The following is a 19,075-nucleotide window of genomic DNA, read 5'->3' on the forward strand; positions in this document are numbered from 1 at the left end:
CGTGGCCCCAGCACTTGCAGCACTGGAACTCACCAGGAGCTGCTGAGGGCCTGGCACCTCTTTCCTGAGCTGAGTGGGATGTGGGGCAGGGATTCAGGAGTCTGAGGTCAGAGATTGTTGCACAAAGCCTCCAATTTCCTTGCTGAGAGGCTGCTGTCACTGCTCACGGTCCCTGGCACCCTGCCTGTGTGAGCTGAGGCTGGCAGAGCTGTGGGAGCAGGCTGAGTGGGAGAGGGCAGGCAGGCCAGATGTGTGCTCAGAAGAGAGAGCTCCCTGCAGAGCCAGGAGAGGCAGCTGGCCACGTCACATCCAGGACATGGATTCCCCCAGCACCAAGGAATAGTTTTGTTTCTACCCAGGATGCAAAACCAGGGCTAAACTAACTGAACTGATGGGGAGGGAGATGAGGCACAGACTGGGATCTCAGCTTCTGTGAGGAAGCCAAAGCCCCCAAAGCCATTTGGGGGTAGGAGGGGCAGCAGGGATGCTGTGGAAATGCAGTACACACACATCCAGCACCTCCCTCCCAGGGATGCAGGGGCTGAGGGAAGGATGGGGGGAGGAGAGGGGGAGGTTAAGTACCTGAGGCCATCTCCCTGTCCCCTCCCCCAACAGGGCTGTCACTCCAGCTCCCAGCACCTAGGATAAAGGAGGTGTTGTCATGGAAACGGTTATTCACCACATGGAACCTGACATTTGCAGTTGCCATGGAAACCAGCTCTTGGGGGCATTCCCTCTGCTTTGCACAAAAGAGACATTTTGATATGATCTCTGGGGAAGGGGCCCCCTCTCCCCATCTGTCCATCTCTGTCCTTTCCCCCATCCCAGGGACATGACCCCAGGGGTGGTGACCCCACCAAACCTGCCACCCTGGGGGAGTGCATCCCACAGGGCCACTGACCCAGTGAGCTGATGTGCCCACAGCTGGGCCACAGCACGATGCCCTGGCAGTGAGGTGGCAGTGCCAGTACAGCAATGGTGCAAACCCAGAGGCAGCTCCTGCCTGGGGCTACAAGAGGAAGCACCCCCAGCACGGCCCAGCTATGGCCACAGCTCCTCTCTTGCCCACCTGAAACAGCACCTGGGCTGGGCACTGAAAGACTTTCCCCCCTGCCCATTTCCAGAGGCCTTGCCACCTCCAGTGACTTTAAGAGACACCCAACAACCTGAGGTCAGGTCTCTGGGCTGATCTTTATCTGCTCTGGAAGATATGAGTAAAGAGAAGAAAACAAGATACAAGAAATTTGTCCAGATGCTGAGGCTTGGAGAAGAGCAGCAGGATTGTCTGGCAGCTTGCTCCTGAAACAGGAGGTCTCCCAGCTGAGGCAGAGGGAGCCATGGTCCTCCTTGCACACAAGAGGCTTCCATGGAGTGGGACACCACCACTTCCATCCTTCTATGTGTCATGTTGCCACCAAAGATGAACAAATTATCAAAGGCCTCTCAAGCAGAGGGAGTTCACAGCAGCTTTAACCCAACCACCTTAAGGCCTCAAGAACTGTCCCTGGGGGATCCTCAACTCTGTACACAGGTCTCAGACAAAGAGCTCTGTCCCCTACAAGAACACACCTAGAAATGGTCAAGTTTTACCTCTCTCATTTGAGGGAGAAAGAGAGGAACAGGGCAGCAGGGAGGACCCACTTCTGGCTTACACAGCCAACTCTGGAAGTACAAATTCTCCTGGCCTCCAGTCATCACCTGAGGCTGCACAGTAATCAGAGAGCACACCTGAATAAGAAAACTGTATTTGTACATCCCCAGCTGGGCCCAGAATCCAGCAGTCAGGATGTGCCTGCCTTAAATTCCCAGAGTGGAAAGACATGGATGCCTTTTACCACACAGGAACACATAGGTGAGCACATGTGTAGGATGGAGAATTCCAGCAAATGATTCATGAGCCTGCACCTGCCTCACAAGCTGAGCTTCATCTTCCCTGTTAAATTATTCAGCTGAGCACTATTAGTCTTCATTTCTTAAGAATATCACATTAACATTTAGCACACACTGTCAGGACATCATGGGCCAAATGTCCCCTGCCCCAGTCCCTCACCCTGACACCTCAGGGTCCTCCTTACCCACTGCTGCTGCCACTGTAAGGGCTGTCAGCTCCATGACCCACTGCACTCAGGAAATCCTCTGGAGCAGCAGTGGGCACCAGATGGGCAGCAAAGCTCCTACTGCCCTGTTCCAGCTTCTCACTCACATTTCCCTCCTGGCTGGATACACAGCTTCCCCAGCACAGCTGTCCCTACCCTGCAGCTCTCACAGAGGTTTCTCTGCCTGCACCACTGTGCCTCTCAGGAGCCTGCAGCCCTTGTTGGCTCTTTGGGGGGTTCTTGGTGGGAAGCAATGTGGCAGCCAACCTCAGGAGTGTCACACAAAGCACAGCAGCCACGTCCTGTGCAGCCCTCTGAGAACAGTGAGGAGACACCCACAGGGAGGTCACTGCAGCTCAGAGACTTCCAGGGAAGAGGAAAGGCTCAGAGGCCTTGCTGCAAGTGTCTGGATTTCATCCACCCCAATCCCAGGATTGGGCAGCACAGAGAAGCAGGGAACCCTGCTCTGCTTGGGCTTCCCCTCTGCTTTTGAAGAAATGCTCCCCACCTTTGTGCTCACCTCTAGAGAACAAAAATCTGGCATCAAACATCCTGGCACTCCTAAAGTCAGAGGGAGCTTTGCTATGGGTCTCACCAAGGCCAAAATGCACCACTTCTCTCATCACACCCCAAATAAAGACTTGTGGAGGTGAACTGGCTCCCCATGTTTAATCAGTGCCCAGCATGAGCTATCAGTCAGCTCAGCAATCTGGTAGCCCTGTACTTCAAGGAGAAGATTCCCAGATCCCCCTTCTTCAGCTTTCAAATTGCAAAAAGCTGGATGGAAGGAAAAAGCCCCCTGAGACAGCAGGGCAAGCCTCTCTATTAATTACAAGTAAGTGATGTAAAATAGCCCCTTAGGTGCAATGCAGGGGAACCTCACAGTGTTAAGAGGGTCAGAAGCAGAGTGTACAAAGCACACAATGCAGGCTGGCTCCTCTGGGATGGCAGGAACCAAAAGGCATCCAAGGCCACTGGCAGAATTAGGTCCTAGGCTCTCCACTTTACAAACTGTGGGCTGTCCTCCTCTGGCCAGTTAAAAATGCCCTGCCTGAATGATCATAATCACTTCTAACTGGGCAGAGCACATAAATCTAAATGCTAATTTGTTCATTTGGATTCTGTTTCTGATTGGGGATGCAAGCAGGGATGGATTGGTGCCAGTCTCTGTGCTCAAGTATCCTGCTTGCATCTTCCCTCTGACATCTCAGTGTGCCTTAGTCCTGTCCAGGAGAACCATCCTTCCCTGAGAAAGAGGGGTTGTCTCATACAAAAACATGAACAACAATAGTACCAAGTTCTGGCACAGCTCTACAGGCTATTTATGAATTCACCTCATTCAATCCTGCTATGGAGGAGACAAGGATAATTATGAGCAGTGTGTTCCAGGTGGAGGAATTGAGGCATGTGGTGATGAAGATCATGCAGAAAGTCTGTGGCAGAAGCAGGATGTGAATCCCAGAGTAAAAAACACACAGCTTCTGCCTGCATGGCTCAGCTACATCTTTTTGCACAAGCAAGAAAGATTGTTGAAGGGCTGATTAAACTGAAAACCCAAAAACTCCTCTAGAAAGTTCATCAAGACCACAAGAGATTGGTCTGGCCTCCAGAAAGCCATGGACCCACAGTCCTGTGTCAGCTGCAGCATTTTGCTTCAGAGACTTGTCCATGATTGTCACATTTGTCACTCCCACTGAAGGACACTTAGCAGGCCCAAGGAATGCTTAGGGCTTAAAGCCTGCAAAAAGCAGCAGTAAGATGATGTGAGATGGGTCACCAAGTTCCCCTGAGCAAGTGCAAGAAAGCTGCAGATGGAAAAGCTGGGAGCACACACTCATCTGGCTTTGATCTCTCCACTGAAAGGACACCCAGCACCCTGAGCCTTTCCCTGTGCCCCCAGGTGCACCACTGGCCCAGTGAGCACCTTCAGGGGCTTCTCTGTGCACAAGCTGCAGCCTCCAAGGACCCCAAAAAAGCAGGGAAGGGAAGAGCCTGGGGCAGCAGTGTCTGAGCTGATGGACTCAGCAGCTCTGCAGAGCCTGCACAAGCCTCTCCTGGCTGTGCTGGCAGGTTCACTGGGCTGCTGCAGCCATGCCCTTCTCCTGCCCCATGGCAGGTAATGACAGTGGCCAGGAAAAGACATCTCTGCTGATGTAACAGAGGGAGCAGGCACAGGGACCCTCTGCCTGCACACAGAGTGGCTGTGCCAGTTCCCTTGGCAACCACTAACACTGACAATCCCAGCGGAGCAAAACCTCCTGCGATACTGACACACCCACGGGAAAATCCACCCCAAACGGGCCCAAGCCCCAGCACCACCAAATAAATCCCCTGAGCCTGTTCTGGGCTGATATGAGATAAGCTGTTTCCCTTTAGGGGTGCTGGCAGATGAGAAAAGAGGCCCCAGGTGACTGCAGGATGTCCCTGGAGACACTCAAATCTCTTTGGAGAAGGCCCTCAGTGATCTGGTGTAGTCAGCCCTGCTTTGAGTGGGGTGTGAGCAGAGACCCCAGGGGTCTCTTCCACCATAAATTATCCTATGATCCCATCTACATCCATGTTCACAAACATTTATGTGCAGGCACACACCCCAAATGACCCCAGGGAGGTGGGAATGCGGAGCCTCACTCAGGAGGGTGGTGCCTTTGCAAAGAGCAAGGTCTGTGTGGGCTGGTGTGCAGGTAAGTGAGACCACCAGGGAAGACCCAGCTCTGGGAGGCAAAAGCCAAAGATTTGTGCTGCAAGGAGATGCCAGGGCCTGGCTGTGCAAAGGGCAGCAATTTCTCTGGAGAAAGGAAGAGCCCTTGTGCACAGGACAGAGCCTGCATGTGCCCACTTGGTCAGCATGTGGGAACGGGTGCTGATCTTTAATTTCACTGTTCCTCCAACTCCACATGGAACAGGAGGCAATGTCTGCCTTGGCAGCTTGATCTTCAGTGTAGGCACTTCACTGGGCAGCTGCTTTGCCTCACTGAGAGTTCTCAGCCCCTCAAGTCAAACCCTCAACAGCACAAGTATTTTCAATTCCCTCTGCACTGAACAGGCACTTCTGCTTCTTGCCCAGGGGCTGCTTTAGCCCAGCACTTCATGTCCTGGTGCTGCCATTTCCATGAGACAGCCCTGGCATACTCTCTGTATTTCTAATTGATAATGCTGCATGGCTCTCAGCAATGGTATTGTCTATCAAACCTGCAGGATGGACATGGGAAAAACTTCTCCACCCTGCCCTGTTCAAGGGTTCAAGCTGCAAAGATTAATGAGCAGGGCCCAGCTTCAAACCTCAGCCAAATGTTTAGACCACCTGAAACTTTCAGAAATACTGCTCCAGGCTGGTGCACAAACGAGAGGGAAGAATGAGATGCTCTGCCCTCTCCACCAAAGTGCCTCCAGTCACCTGTGCTCCCTCCTGCCACCACGGGCTGTGGATCCTGCCAGATGGCCCAGGTGAGCCCTTGCTCCTGGCAGCACAGGACACAGCCTGCCCACAGGGATGCCCTCTGCTCCAGCTCTGCTGGGTCTCTGCACAATGCTGGTGCCCAACCACCTGAATTAGTGCTGCAGCATCTCAACCCCTGGTGCATTCCCAGAGTCTCTGTCTGCTCTCATGCTGCTGCTCTCTGTAATTTTCCATTCCTGTGTCCCTGCATCCATGAGTTCTCCCTATGATGTAGCCACATTTCAGTACCTTCATCACTGCTCTTAAACTGCCCGTATTCCCAGCTTGGATCAATACCAATTTCTGCCACTTACTTGCCTACCTTTCAGCAGGCCTTTCTTTGTTCTGCATAGAAATAAAACTGTAACTGTACCTTGCCAAAAGAATTACTTTTTTAAACCTCCCCCCCTCCACTTCCTCCCTCTATTCTTCTTCCTCTTCTTCTTCAGGAGCAATTTTATGTAATTTGCAACTGTCTGGCTGCAAATGAAAAGAGACATAAAGCGTTTCTGCGAAATATTGAAAAGCTGGATGCTTTTCCCTCAAATTTCACTTAGCAAGAGGCTTTAACTTGCTGTGTGATCACTGTGTGTCATTAATAACCTCTCCAATTCCTTTCAGAACTCAGCAAAGTGAAGGCACAATCACGAATCAAAGGCATGGGTTATTGAGATATAATATCATTTCACTGAGGCAGGGAGGAGTGTGCCAGGGAGTGGGGAGAAGGTGAAACATTGCACTGCTGGGCTGGCTGGCAGCTGAAGAGGGCACCAAATTTAGGAAATAGCCTTAAAGGCCTGATTTCAACAATTCACCAGCTCTGAGGGCAGCACAGGTGTGTTAGATAATACAATATGCAGCTGTACAGGTGAGACTGGTTGAGTCACCATCAGATGTGGCACTTAAGGACATGGTTCAGTGCACTTGGCAGTGCTGGGTTAATGGCTGGATTCAAAGATCTCAGAGGTCCTTCCCAACCTGCTGGTTCTATGACAGTCCTGTGGCTTTACACTCTGAGAACACTGGTCTATATAAAAGAATGTAAAAGCCAAAATTCTGTCTACCTCAGAAAAAGATGCTGAGCCTTACTGTTAAAAAATAAGCTTTTTAGAGTTTAAACTCCATTCAGTTACCATACATCCAACAGCACTCACTTCAAAGACAAAAGAGAATTTTGACCTCACATAAAGAGAACTTGCCCCAAATGCCACAAAAATAAATACAGACAACAGTGATTCCTACTGACTTATGTGGAAAACCTAAAATATAAAGATAACTATATATAAAAGCTTAGGTAAGCTACACTGCACTCATGGCCCTGCAGGTGGGCTGACATTGCTGGTATCAGACCTGGAGGACCTCAGCAACACCTCTGTGGGCCCAGACCTACCCAGTGACAGCCTGGAAGAGAACCCAGAAGTTCTGCTCAAGATGCCTGATCACAGCCTAAGACTAACTCAGAAACCACATCAAAGCACTTCCACTACTCTGTCCTTACCAAATCCTCAGTCTAGACCAAAAAAGTCATTTGTGTCTATTCAGGTTCATGAACTGTTGAGTTCAAGCATTGAGACCAACAAAGGAAGGTGCTTTGGTTCCTGTGCCATCTGCAATTGCTCGGTGCTACAACAGCAAGTGTAGGATCAGCACAAGATCTTTCCTCTGCCAGCTTGATCCCTTGCTGCCTCTAACCCTGCTGAGGCTTGGTCATGCACTCAGGTGACAGTTTGTGTCACCCTACACTTCATAACCCTTTATCTTTCTTTCTTCTCCTGCTATGTGCAATGCAGAGAAGGGATATGGGTAAAATGCACAAGGAATCAGTTGTTTACCAGAGTGTGGCCCATTGACTGAAATCTCAGTGCTGTGGTCAGAACATTCTGTGCCCTGCCCTATGCTGGGGCCTGGCTGAACTCCTGGGGATGGGCTTTGCCCCAGAGATCATCAGAAGATGATCCAGAAGTGAATATACAGAGATGACATTTTATGTCCTTGTTCCTGAAACAGGGAAGCATCTGCCTGGCTCTCCTGTCTGTGATTCATTTCCAAAGTGTTGCCCACAAGGACAGGTGATGCTACACAGACACCAGCAAACCATGGCTGGAAGCCACCTAGCTCACCCAAGCCATGTCCATGCCAAGCATCCATCTCTACATGACCAAAAAGAGAGAGAATTGTGCCTTCTTGGTCACTGAGGGACTGAACAAAAGAGAAACTAAATGTGATGAAGTGGTATATTGGCAGCCTGAAAATAGCTCCAAATGCAGCACAGCTCATCTTCATCCTAATCCTGAAACATAATTACACCACACTGCTCATTAACTGTCTCCAGACAAGTATGTTCAAAAGTACTCACCTACCACAGATTTCTTACTGTTCCCAGGCAGTGTCTTACACCTCCCTTAACATAAAAAGCCTTTAGATCACCACATCATAGATAAATTGCTGCTTTAAACACTGCTCCATGCAGCTCTCTACAACCCCTGAGAGCACAGACAGTAGAGAACACAGTGAAACATGCAACAAATCCCCCATGTAGAACTGTAGCAAAACTGAGATTGCCTTGAATCCACCAAGCCTCCCATGAATAATTTTTCAGAGACACATCTGACTTCCCCACTGCATTAACAGCACTGTACCATGACTCCTCTCAACTGCTCCTCCACCCTTTGACTTATTCTTACAGACACTGTCAGCTCTGCCCTGGACCAACACATGAGGTTACACTGCTCTAGTTTAAAAATCCAACCATTTCCCATCACACAAAAATATCTCAGGCAGATTTGTGCTGGTTATCTGTACTCTTCCCCCTGGCTGTCCTGAGATAAGGATTTTGTTAAGTGATAATTAAGTCACATGCATTTTCCAGTACAGGCCCATGCCAAAAAAGCAGAAGTAAACAAATACAAAAAAGGATGTGTGTGTCTCTGTGTGTGTGTGTGTAGAGGTCTTGAGGGCAGCTGGGAGAGGTGAGGGAAGTTCTTTGGACCTGTATGGGTTAAAGAAAAAAATGTTATGGTTAAGAATTCCTAACTACCCTCCAGAGACCCCTGGTTTACATTAATTATTCTGTTGCCTTGAGCACTCAGGGCCTCCTGTGAGCTTCTATCTATAAGTACCCAACTCCTCCTCCTACTCACCTCCAAATGAATCCTTTCAATGTGCTTGATCAACCCCCTCAGTACAGCAAGGGAACTGCCCAGTCAAAGCTCTTAAATCATACCAAAATGGGAAGGGCAACAATCCAGAACTCCTTTGTGCTCTCCAGCAGGTCCCAGGGAGGCAGAGGGCTGCCAGGCAAGGAGGGACCTGTTCCACAGTGCCCAGGTGGGCTCCCTCAAATCCCACTGAACTCTGCTCCCAAGACCAGCTGTGGAGTGAGCAAGACCCAGGAACAGACCAGCAGTCCTTCTCTCACCTAAAAATAACTCATTTCTCTTCCAAACAATGGCATGTGGCAAGTCTATATTTTATTTTTGAGAGGCTGATCCAATTCAGCCGCTGCATCAGAGCTCCATCCAGGCACCCTGCAGGGCAATGGCAGAGTAGAATTGGATGCACCAGGAGGTTCTGCACACCTGGAAAAAGGCTCTGGTATCTTAGCTCTAGTGCATTTTTCAGCAATGCCCACTGTACACCCACACACTTCACCCCAAAGCCCACAGCTCCCTAGTGACAGGGACAGAAAGCTGAAGGTGTCCTGTCACACCTCAGAGAGCAAAGAGCAGCACAGAACAGGCCTGGCCAGCAAAAAAAAATCAGCAGCTCTGAGGAACAGTGCTGTGCTTCCACTCCCATATCCCTGTTCTAAGCCCTGAAACACCCCTCTCTTCCACAAGCAGGAAAACTGATCTAAGCCACTTCTCATCCTCATTCCCTCCCCCAAAAATTCCCCATCATCCTGCCCACAGCACCAACTCCAGACAATTCACTGGGACTTACCCCTGGCAAAGTCTTCTGTTCATGCAGGGCTGTCTGGGCTTTGATGGCAGAGTCTCTGGCACAGTATGTGAGGAATGCACAACCTGCAGCAGATACAGAGAGTGTCAAGTTAGACAGGCACTTGCAGATGAACATCAACACAAATGTTACATAATTTGGATGTGTCTAAAGCTCCAGGGAAAAAAAAGACAAAGAAACAATGTGAAAGGACTTGCAGGCCACATCTGAAGTCTATTAAGAGCTGGAAAAGGGTCCCAGTGAATAAAGGGGCTTGACACAGGTGTTGAACGAGGTGAGACACAATGGGGGAGCAAAAGGAAAGCTGATCTTGTCTGTGGCAGAAACAGCCCCAAACACAAGGATCAGGAGAGAGGAAAGGATCAGCATGATTACTGATAAAAAGAAAAAAAGAAGCAAGGAAAGAAGAGAAGTATCTGGGATTTTAGGCTTATACAAAAGCTCCATGATCCAGACTCACAAATCAGGGCAGGAGAGGCCTGGCCCTGTGTGATGCACACAAACACACACCAAAGTACACAAGCACCACAAGGGCAATACAGAGCCCAGCAGAGCATCCTGCATTCTGCAAGGGCCAGCCTAAGAAGCCAGATGAAAAGCACAGAGAAAAGGCCAGATCCTGACATTCTTAGTCAAGATATGACTCAACATCTCAGACGAACGCTGGAGCCAAGGGAGGAGGGGGAGGAGTTGTAGCCCCTCCAGGAAGAAGAGGGATCATCTTTGGGTGCTCTGATGCTAAGAATAAGCAAAGGAAAAATCTGGCTGGTTATCAAGAAACATTTCCTAGCAGAAAGAGATTTAGACTGTGGAATGATCTCCCCAGGGAAGTGCCTGGAGCTCTGTCACTTGAGTTGTCTCAGATGAGGGTAGGCAAAGCACTGGAGAATAGACTCAGAATGCATCTGACCCCCTCACTCATCCCCCTCCTATCCACAGTGGCATTTCACATCCCAAGCAAAGGCAGGACGAGTCCCTCTGGCTTGCTGATGAATATCCCTGTCTACACTGCTGTGCTGGGGCTGCAGATGCATTGTTATGGCCAGAGAGGCCCATTTTTCTGCCTCCACATTCTTCTGCCTGGCTTGGGGTACTCCAAAGCTGCTTCAGCTCTCTGTGAGCTGCACCCAAAGGTGGGTGCAGGGACTGTCTGGACCCCTCCCCTCCAACTCAGTGGGATTCCATGGTACACAGCACCCTTAGGCCAGCTCCTCAGGACAATCCCAACCACAGCAACATCATTATCCTGTTCTTCCATTCCAACTCCCAAGAAGCTGCTGCAGTAAGCACATCACATCTGTCCTCACACCTCTTGCTAGGAGAAAAAAACCTTCCATAAACAGCACACAAGCACTAGGTATCTCTAAGAGGTCATTAAAGCCCCTTATTGCCCAGGTTTTGAACCAAGAATGCTGCACCAAAGTCAAATGTGGGACCAACAGGTAATTTACCAAATGCAGTGAGGCCAGGAAGAATGCAGGTAAACTTCCCTGCTCCTGGCAAAGGCAGCTGGCTCTGTTGTGGTGGGGAAGTTCCCCTCAGCTTTCACTCTCCCCATGGATTGCTCTGATATCAAACCTCAAAACCAGCTCTATAACCAGAGAGACCAGACTCTATAACCTCTATAATCTATTTCTAACAGATTTGAAGGCCTGGTCACCAAAGCCTCAAACACAGATACTCAATTTCACCTGCTGCTCCAGGCTCCTACTTTGCAAGTCATACAAGACTCAGAATTCTAAGATAATTTGGGCCAGGTTTAGCTCACAAAACTCTGAAGTCAGCACTTGGGAATAAGCAATTTATTCCACTAAAAGCTTCAATGCATTGGTACTATGCCCACGTGCAGTGAAGGCACTATTCTTGCCTCAGGAGCATCAGCCATCAACCTCAGAAAACTCAGGACAGGAGTGGAGTTATGTCTACATGAAGCATGCAAACCCTATCCTTGAGCCCCATATTCCAGTGCTCAGGAGTGGCAAAACTGAGGCAAAGCACACTCACAAACCCCAGTCCATGGGAGGACAAGAAAAAATGAGAACTGGACAAAGAGACACCATTTAGTGGGGATGAAGGAGAGACTCCTCACACAGGGAGCTACTGTCATCATGCCAGATCAGGGATTTGTAAAGGCCAGCAACACCTAGGTCCACTAGCACCAATGAAAAAGTGCCATGAATCCCCTCCCTAGAGCCCTCTGGTCCTTCCCTACAGCAAAGGCAGAAACACTGCTCATCTTTTAGCAGCTCAGGTACCAAGAGGCAGCAGCTTCCAGAGACAGAAACATGCTGTAACTGTGGAGCCTGAAGATGCCTCATTCCAACTCCAACCCAAGGGTGATCCCCACTGCTGCTCAGCTTTACAAGGGTGTGGGTATTTGCTCAGCAGAAGCCACTGGTGCTCCTTCTCTTCCCTCAAGCACAAAGCAGCACTCAGGCAGCCTCTAACATCCTGCTTGGACTGGGGCTGCAGGTACAGGACAGCCTGGTGTGCTGCTCTTCGTGTCTCTAAGCTTTGAGGTTTGAGGACATTCCCCTCGCTCTTACTTCCCCAACTGCAGGAACCTGGGAAGCTGTACTGGTTCTGGAAAGGAGGGAGCTAAAGATGTCAGCTATGCCTTTTGGAAAATATGATTACTGCCTTTCACAACCAGGTGCTTTGGAGGTAGAGCAGTCAATTCCATCCTCTTTACAAAGTCCTGGTCAGAAATACAGGAAAAGGTTTGGCAGAAACACTGTGCTCTAAACCTAATTGTGGAACCAAATATTTGGGGAAAATAAACTTCCTTCCTGAAGAGCCATTATCTCTTGCAAACTAACTGTGCAGCTACTCCTGGGATGCTGGGACAGGATTCTGCTCACCCTGTCTTTCATGGGTTCTTTGGGCTCCTAAATCTTTGAAGAGATGTCCAGAGGTGCAGAGGGGCCTGTCACTCTCACTAGGTTTTCTCACTTCCACAGTTCCTGTTTTAGTTAACAGCAAGCTCAGACAGACAGGCTCAAGTCCCTTTGGGCACTTCTCACACCAAGTCAGCTGTGCCTGCTGAGACACAGGACGTGGTGTTAGAAAGCGCTCAGGGTGTTCAGAAGTGTCAGCCTGGAAGGTCCCAGGCACCCAGGCAGTGCCAATGACCCAGCACAGGGATGAAGGACAGCACCCAGAGCACTGCCTGCAAAGCCATCATTCTGCCAAAGATCCCTCTACGTCCCATCAGTGTCAGGGCTACCACCCTACTTCCATGGGCTCCAAGAGGGTTTCCAGCTCCCTGAAGGCAGAACCCAGCCTAGTTTCACTTGCAAGAGACTGCATTAAAAAAAATATATATTCAGTGCCTGATCCTCCCTACAAACTACACATTGACTCTGGAATTTACAGTCCCTTCAGATCCTAAATATTACTCCACACATCAGCAGTCTAAAGCCTTGAGCAAGAAAAGGCTGCTGGTTTGCAGGAGGGAGGGATCTCTAGATTCTGCTTAGCATCAGAAATCACATTAAATACTTCAGCAGGGGAAGCGTGGAGTCAGTGGGGAGCTAATCTACAAGCCTGCAGAAGCTGAGTCAAAACTGGGCTGCCAGGGAGACAAGTTGGGCTGAGGATGGTGTTGTTTCCTTGCCCTCTGGAAAAGCCACCTATCTGTCCACACACTGTGAGGGGGCTGCTCCTGCCCCTGCTGAATATTCCCCTGCAATTCAGTTTGGCATCTCATACTCCTTAATCGCTCCACTTTCCCTACCATGAGCATTCCTAGGAAACCCATCCAGTTGACACTTGTGAAGGAACTGCCTTCTGCCTAATCCTGGAACACAAGGCCAAAAATTTCCACTTGATTCTCCCCACTCAGCCTCCTCTGACCCATTCCAAAAGCCTGTTCAAACACCTCCCCGCTCTTCCCATGAAAATATTAGCTTTGAGACAAACACTGCCATTAACATGCAAATGTATCTGTGATTAACATAAATAGAAAAACTGCCTCATGAATAATATTAGGCTGGAACAGTATCAGCTACCAGTAGCCAGGTTGCTGAGACATGACTAGTCAGGTACTAACAAAACCATTTCCTAGCAGAGCTCACATTTCTAAATCTCTAAGATTTTCCTCTGCCTCCACCAAATTCATCCATTTTCAGCACCCATACAGGACCAGCTCTTGGACACTGCAGCCCAACTCACACCCTCCAGCCCCTGGCAGGCCTTTTCCACCCTTTTTTCCTCCCTGGAGGCAGAGGTGGCTGCTCAGCTCCATGTCAAGCTGCAAGGGAATACAAGGGGACATGCTGGGCTTCACCAGCAGTGCTGGCTTCTCACACAACTGCTTCCTCCCCTTTGGGGAGAGAAAGGGAAAAAAGCAGATGGAAGCTGCATGTGAGCTGTCAATTGGATCTCACTGCAGATCAGGAACATAGGGAGAGAAAACTGAGTCTGCTGTTAGAACTGCCCCAGAAAGGTGGCTTCTGTTCAGTGCAGGAACGAGCCTGCAGCCAAAGTGTCCCCTGTTTGGGGCTGTGACAGTGCTCCAGGCCACTGCAGCTCCTGGGTCAGGCCTGGCACCTTCCAGGCCTGCAAATGCCAGCAGCAGCTCCTCACCAGGATGGCCTTCCTGCATGGAGCACAGGCACTGCAGCCAAAGCTGGTAAATGAGAGTGTTCAGGCACCAGGGTGGGCTGGATTGTGGATCTCATTCCCTCGCTGCACGCCAAACCCCCACACACTTCCTTGTCAAGGGATGACTTCTCTGGAGAGGCTGCTCCAAAACAGGCTGAGGATCTACATGCAAACTCATGCCACCAGGAAAGGAATCCCAGCCTCTCACTTCGTACAAAACAGGACAGGGAGGGGCACAGGGAACTGAAGGGGAGTGGAAATAACCCCACAACAACGACCAGAGAACCTCACATCTCAACAGCCTCTTCTGGACAGAACAACCCCTGACCAACAAAACCCACATCCACTCAAAAAAAAAAAAAAAAAAAAAAAAAAAAAAAAAAAAAAAAAAGCTAGAACCAAAAGGATGTATTTATTTTGCTGCAGAAATCCTGCTTTTAACAGCAAGTTAATATCACACACATCTGGCTAATACCACTGCTGCCCCCTCTAATTTCCATACCTAAGCAGATCCCTAGAATTTGTCTCCTGCTTGGAAGCTGACCTCAGACCACACAGTCTGTATTTAAGATGTCAACTGGAATGAAATGTGCAATTGTCTCTTGCCTTGGGCCCATTCTCCTCCTTGCTGGGTTTGAAACCTTGCAACTCACCATTCCCTGGCAGCAGGTTTGGATGCAGTTCCTTGCACACAGAGACACACAAGCACATGGCATCCTCGTTTTTCACTCACAACCAGACACACTTCTTCAGCTAAATTCATGCCAGCCCAGCCCCCACGGGCTTCAATGAGAAAGTGCTTTCCTTTTGTGCTGGAGAGTTAGATTTGGCCTTTTGTTTGAAAATACACTTGTTTTTTTCTAGTCCTCTTCCCTCTCCGTTCAGTCTAGAATGGTTCACGTTGCCAAGGCACTCGATTTTTCCTACCCTTCCTCCTAAATCTGAGGCATCACGACTGAGCTTTGCACACTCCCTCCAGCATGCACCAACACATGGCCCCGCCACAGATCATTTTAGGGCACAGCAGCCCAGGCTGAGCACCGACAGCTTTCAGGGCACTCACTGTCGGCTCCCTGCAGGTTGTTCTACCTGCGCCAGGGAGCGACGCTGCCATCACCCCCTGGGATCCTACAGCAAACAACTCCGTGAGTTCCCTTCCTGGCTGGAGCCGTGCTGGTCACAAGATCCCAAACACCTGCTGGGGTGGGGTAGAGCCGCTCCACTGAAGGGAGCTGCCACGCCGAACGCGACAGCTCTTCAGTATAAAAACACAACAATAAACGAGGCTAAAGGAGCCTCCTCAAACTTTTCAGCATCCATTAAAGGTCCTCCTTCAGCGAAGGAAGACCCCTCATCTCCCCGAGTGCCATCACGAAGGCCCCTCACCTACCCCAAATGCCACTGACAGCAGCACGTTCGCGGCCAATATTCTTTGTTGCACGGATTTTAGAACCGCAGCGCCGGAGCCCTGCCCGGGGTCGGTGTGAGCCCCCCTAGGAGATGGCCAGCCGCCCAGCGAGGGTCGCGCTGCGGCCCCCGCGCTCCGCAGCAGCCTCGGCCCGGCCCACGCTGCCCATCGCCGCCTTTGTCACCGCACCCCACGCGGGGAGACAGGCCCCGGGCTGCCGGAGGGGCGCGGGCCGCGACCGAGGGGCTCGGCGGGGCTACGCCGCGGGGATGGGGACCCCGCCCGTGGGCGCTGGGGATGCGGACGCGTTCCCGGGCAGCGGATCGGGGCCGCCAGCCCCGCTGAGGGACGCGGGGGTGTGGGAGGACGGCACATCGCGGTGGGTCACGCGTGGAGCGACCCGGGGCCCGCCGCCCCTTTGTGCGCGCCGCGCCGCGCTCACCCTTGTGCATGCCGGTGTAGCGGTCCTTGAGCACGGTGAGCTCGTAGATCTTGCCGAACTGCTCGAAGAGCGGCTTGAGGTCCTTCTCCTCCAGGTTGCGCGGGATCTGCCCCACGAAGAGCTTGATGGCATCCAGGTCCTTCATGCTGTCGGGCTGCGCCGGGGGCTCCGCGCCGCCGCTGCTGCTCATGGGGGAGGCTCGGCGCGGCGGCGGCGGGGGCGGCTGCGGCGCTGGCGGGAGCGGCGGCGGCTGCCTCCTCGCCTCGCCCTCGGTGAGTCTGGCCATGCCCCGCGCCCGGCGCGGCTGCGGGCGGGCGGGCGGGGGAGGCAGCGCGGCGGGAACGGCCCCGCCGCCAGCGCCGCCGCCGCGGCGCCACAAAGAGCCGCGCCACAGCGCCCCCTGCCGGGCCCCGCGCCGCCGCGGCCCCTCAGGAGCGGGGGGCAGCGGGGACGGCACCGGAGACCCCCGGGAGCGGCCCGGGAGGGTCACTCGGGCCGCCTGGGCCAAGAGGGAGGTGAAGGCGACAAGGCGGCAGTGACCGCCGCGATGCCCGTCCCCGCGGGCGAGGGAAGAGCTGTGTTTTTAGGGCCCGGGAGCGCGGAGGGCCCTGGGAGCACGGGAGAGCTCAGAGCACCCACGAAGGCAGAGCCGCTCCACATCCGTGTCAGAAATTAGCATTCGGCCCATTTTCTTGGTGCCTCAGCACAAGGGTCTGGAGGCGAAGAGATAATTTAAAGCAGAAAATTTTGTAACGCAGCCGTGACCCAGCGGCGAGCACAGGGGCTGGAGGGGGCTGAGCTGGAAGGGGAAGCCACACATACCCCAGCTCTACAACCCCGGGCACACCTCTCTGCCTGCCCCTGCCTTTCTAGGGAAAGTCCCATTTCTTTCTTCCGAGCAGCTCAGCTCCCTCCTCACTGGGGCTGGGTGGAGGATCCCCAGCCCGGTCCTGTGTCAGACCGTGCCAGATGGCCAGGAGCTGGTTGTGTATCCATGTTGAAGCAGCCATTATTGCTGAGGGGACCAGCTCTCCCTCCCCGTGTGAGGGAGGTTCTGCATCGCTCTCCCACCGCTTTCTCCAGCTCTGCCCGATGCTGTGAGACACTGAGGAGATGTCAGCGCTCCAAGCAGCGCGGCCCAGGTGGCCTCGGGGCTGTGTCACCTCTGTGCCCCACCTCTGTCACGCCAGGGTGACGCTGAGGCACAGCACGGCCGAGGCTCCGTCGGGAGCTGCAGGGACGCAGCCCAGCCCCGCTCCGCCGCCCACAGCCACACGCTGCCTGCATCTCCTACCGAGCATTCCCTCTGCAGCGTGCACGGCTTTTGTCGTCACAGCACACATTTCAGCCTGTCATGCTGCCCCGGTGTCCCTGAGGATGAATACTGGGAGGAGGGAGGGGGTTTGGCTGGGTTGTTTGCAGAGAGCTGTGGCAGAGTCAGGTGCTCAGCTCCTCTGAGCATGCCAGGCTGAGCCTGTGAAAGGACCTGGTGCAGGCACAGCCTGGCCTTGCTTCCCCTTGCGTAGTCTCTGCTGAGAGCTTTCTGCCTTTCCCTTTTCTCCTGCCCTGGATCCTGCGGAGGGAGGGCGGCAGCGAGTGGAGAGGTGACCCTACTACACAGCACAACATAACGAGGGCAGCCACAGCTCTGTGCTCCCACTGCAGCCCAATTCAGCATTCTCCTGCCTGGTGCCCAAGTCCCATCCTTCCTCCTACCCTCTCCCCACAGTGCCCCACATGCCAGAGCCTCAAACCCTACCCAGATCTCTCAGGTGTGATTTTACCTAGGTCCCTGCACCAGGATATATGTGCAGCAGGAAAAGGCAGGTTAGAAAAAAGTGGGGGTGTGTTACCAGGGGAAGAAGAGGGGTCCCAATCTTCCAGAGCAGAGGGAAGAATGGAGAATGCTGGTTGTGTATGAGCACCCACCGGGCTCCCAGGCTGAAGTTATGGCAACAATGAGAGAGGCAGAGCCAGAGGGATTGGGGATTCCTCTTCACTCTTGTGCTCAGCAGAGCACAAGCTCTGTACCCTGCTCTCTGCAGCACTGGCTCTTGTGCCCAGCTGTGTGTGGAGCTGCCAGAGCACTCACCGAGGGCCAGCAAGAGCCTGGGATTTGCATCCAGGCTTTTCATGGAAATGGACTCACAAAGGCCTGCAGCTTTCTGCAGCCTGGTCTAAACCCAGGGACGCTGCAGGTGTCTCAAGACTGGAGAGCTGTCTTTTGTTTGATGGTGTTACCACTCCTAAAATTCACCCTAAAACCACCCAGAATCTTCCCACACTGGTCAAACTTTCTGTTGGCATATCTTGCAGAGACTGCCAGGGTTCTGCCATCTATTTGGAAGGCACAGATGCATCAGCTGGGAAGCCTATGGCAAGTCAAGCTGTTCTCATTTTTAACAGCTGCAAAGAGATATGGCAATGTTTAAAACAAGAAGGCTTTATGGCAACAGCAGCAATCCTCACCTTGGATGAATCACACCTAAGCAAGTAAAGTTTTCAGGCACCTTTGCATGCCTAGCTTGCTTTTTCACATCAGCTGTTGCAGCAAAAGCTGCTCTAGGCTTTTGTTACAGCTCAAGGGACCCAGTGCCTCGGGTAGAAAATGTCTGTTTAGAAGGAAAGATAAATCCAGTCTCTTTTGGAGTCCATGAATGGACATACTAATACCACCCTGACTGCAATAAAGAACAACAGCCATGAAAATTCTGCTGGTAAATGAAAAACAGAACAGCTGTCAATCAGCACCTGGGGTTTACAGAGCCAGACAGAGAATTATATACCAGAGTAACAGGATTAAGGGGAAGATAAAAGGAATCTTAGCACCAAGACAGAGAAAAAGGGAAATGAGAGGTCACCTGTGCAGAGGAAGAAGAAACATGTTGCATCTGTCATGGAGGAGTCTACACAAGAGTGCTAGAAGGAGCACAGCAGAGCTCAGATGCACAATTCCCAGGGGTGAGGGAACAAATTCTGCCCAAACCTGAGATGCTGCTTCAAAAAAAGAACTGTTAGAAGAAAACCACATTGTATGCCCAACAAGTTTCTCTTTTTCAGAGATATTTGCTAGTGAAAACCACCCAAAATATTTTCCTTACACGCATCTAGACTTGCCTGGTTTCTTG

At 51.8% G+C, this 19,075-nt stretch overlaps 1 protein-coding gene across 2 annotated transcripts in view; it reads right to left on the bottom strand.

The window, feature by feature from the left end:
* The window catches only part of CELF5 (CUGBP Elav-like family member 5), a gene marked incomplete at both ends in the record, with an annotated part of 33,097 nt that extends 16,864 nt beyond the window's left edge, over positions 1 to 16,233 (bottom strand). For both annotated transcript variants that reach the window (XM_084221118.1, XM_084221117.1), the window contains 2 exons: positions 9,475 to 9,557; positions 15,948 to 16,233. In XM_084221118.1, the coding sequence (XP_084077244.1) occupies positions 9,475 to 9,557; positions 15,948 to 16,233 (369 nt within the window). The remainder of the gene's footprint in view (positions 1 to 9,474; positions 9,558 to 15,947) is intronic.
* Positions 16,234 to 19,075: the final 2,842 nt, after the last annotated feature.

This window comes from Fringilla coelebs (assembly GCF_963513975.1).
Source record: "Fringilla coelebs genome assembly, chromosome: 24".
Lineage (NCBI taxonomy): Eukaryota > Metazoa > Chordata > Aves > Passeriformes > Fringillidae > Fringilla > Fringilla coelebs.